Source organism: Diospyros lotus, chromosome 4 (assembly GCF_014633365.1).
Source record: "Diospyros lotus cultivar Yz01 chromosome 4, ASM1463336v1, whole genome shotgun sequence".
Classification (NCBI taxonomy): domain Eukaryota; kingdom Viridiplantae; phylum Streptophyta; class Magnoliopsida; order Ericales; family Ebenaceae; genus Diospyros; species Diospyros lotus.
In genome coordinates, this window is record NC_068341.1 from 42663545 (window position 1) to 42666157 (window position 2613).

A 2613-nucleotide genomic window follows, 5' to 3' on the forward strand; every position below is an offset into this window, starting at 1 on the left:
TTTTGTGTGTTAGGCTGGTTCGGCCGACTCACTTATTTAACATTTTTAATCAATTAATTAATGAATAAATCACATTATTAAGCTCTTAATTTTGTATTTTGTAAACAAATACTCTATTTTATTTTTTATCACTTACAATCATTAATTTTGTTGTCTTTTTTATTAAATTTTATTAATACAAATTGATGTAATATATATTAATATAAAAATATAAACTCAAAAATCAGTTAATGTTATAAATTACATAATTAAGTGATTTTAAAATTTATATTAATATATATAATGTTAATGTTTAGGTGAAACTCATATTTTTGTATTTTTTTTATATTGTGACCTAATTTTTGTTATTTAAATTATATTTATAAATTAATTTATTTTTTATATTTTAAAATTTTTATATAATAATACGAAATTTTTAATATTTCAATTACTTGTATTTTTAGTTTTGAGTTAATTTAATTTATATATTTTGATTTATAAAAAAATTATAAAAATAAAATAAATTAATTTAATTATTTTTTTCATGATAAAATATAATGAGTTAAATTAACTTAAAAATATAAATATAAATATATAATCAAAATAATAAAAAATTAAAATATAATAGTCAAATTGATTAAAAATATAAATTTAAATGTGTGATTGAAATAATAAAAAATTAAAATAATTAAAAAAATTTAAAAATAAAAAGATGAAATATGAATTTTATCTAATTTTTATTAATAATCTAAGAGTTAACAGTATAATTTATCTATTAATTAATTATTAATCGGTACAAATTAATCAAAGCTCGGTACAGTCCCTTCCTTTGTTATCTACCAAAGGCCAATACCGTTTCACTCTCAGATCTCTGTCTGTCTCTCTTCTGCGAAATCTGTGAACGGTTCCATTCCTCTGTCGATCGGCGACTAGAAGCTCCGGCGTTGTTCTTTCGGGGTTATCATCCGATCGGAAATGGCGTTAGAGTGGGTGGTGCTCGGGTACGCCGCGGGAGCAGAGGCGATCATGCTCCTCCTCCTGACGATCCCCGGCCTGGAGCCGATCCGGAAGGGCCTAATCAGCGTGACTCATGGCCTCCTCAAGCCCTTTTTCTCCATCGTCCCCTTTTGCCTCTTCCTGCTCATGGACATCTACTGGAAGTACGAGACTCGGCCGACCTGCGAGTCCGATAGCTGCAGCCCCTCTGAGCACCTCCGCCACCAGAAGTCCATCATGAAGAGCCAGCGCAACGCCGTCCTCATCGCCGCGGCTCTCATCTTCTACTGGCTCCTCTACTCCGTCACCGCCCTCGTCGTCCGCCTCGACCAGTTGAACAAGCGCCTCGACAAGTTGAAGGCGCGCAGTGACTGAATCGGTCGATTTTCAACTTCTTTTTCGTTCCTCGCTTACATCGATCGATTTTCAACTTATCTTTCGTCGGTTTGGTTTTCCCCTATTATGTTGTGATTAGTGCTGGTTTAAATCTGATTGGTGAAATGGACACCTAATTTTAGATCGGTGTTTTGATTCGCTCGGTGACAACTGAACTTGTAGGATAGTTGGTCCTTGATAAGATATTAATATAATTTGATTGGTACTTGTGGTTCATTACTTGTGAGATTCGAGATATATGTTTTTAAAAAATGTGCCAATGAAGCAAGCAAGCGATTGACATGCATAGGACTTGTTCAGAGAGCCGTCCTGCCGTGATTGACTCATTGTTGGAAAGTGATAGACGTATTGCTTCTCATCCCTGGACATGCGACTTTTTTTGTTCCTCTATTATAGCTGTTGACTTTCCTCTGGTAAAACCCTTATTTTTCTTTTCACTTTCTTGGCTGTTGGATTGTGATCGGTAGAATTTCCGTGTTGATGAGAGATTGATATTTTTGATTTGCACTTGATGAGTTTTTTACTTGTGACATCTAAATTTTACTTGTTGCTGAACAGCCTGAACTGTGATTACTAGGTTTACTCTAAGCATATTTATGAAGCAAATGGATCCTCTCATGTTGGATATAGCTGTTGTATTGGAGCAAACCAATTAATGTCTGTGCATGCATATATATAACCAGTTTATCTGGGAACTTATTGTCACGGTCTAATAGGTAGAAGTAGAAGATACCGTGTAAAAGGGGAGCATATACGTGCGGTAGTTGAGGGAAGCAACTAGCTAACTCTAGAAGAGGGTAACCATGTAAATAAGATGATTGGCGGGAATGTAATTGTGGGATCCTATATAAAGGACCCGAGCACATGTAAGGAGGTATCCAGATATTGAATTGAATCATTCTCTTATTTCCCTCTCATTTCTCGCTCTCTCTTGAATTCTCTCTATTATCTTCCATTTCTTTTCCATTCTCTCATTCTCCATAATTCTTCAGAGAATTCTCGTCAGATCTCTTAAGATTTGACAATTTGGTACCAGAGCAAGTCTAGGCCAAGGGAAGTCGATAACAACAATGGTGGAGGGAACTTGAATGAAGAACTTGGAGTTGCAGGTGCACCAATTTCATTCGACGGTGACTGACTTGCAAGCTTGAGTAGAGTTGTTGGAAATTGGATCCAACCGCAATCACGAAGCGATCGTGGCGATGGATCGGAAGATGGACGCATCGTTAGGGGGTCTGGAGA

General features: G+C 35.3%; 1 protein-coding gene across 1 annotated transcript; it reads left to right on the forward strand.

Annotated features, from left to right (window-relative positions):
• The first annotated feature begins 808 nt into the window (after positions 1-808).
• Positions 809-1587, forward strand: LOC127799884 (uncharacterized). Its single transcript, XM_052334123.1, has one exon. The coding sequence runs from the start codon at positions 955-957 to the stop codon at positions 1348-1350; it is 396 nt and encodes a 131-aa protein (XP_052190083.1). The 5' UTR covers positions 809-954; the 3' UTR covers positions 1351-1587.
• Positions 1588-2613: the final 1026 nt, after the last annotated feature.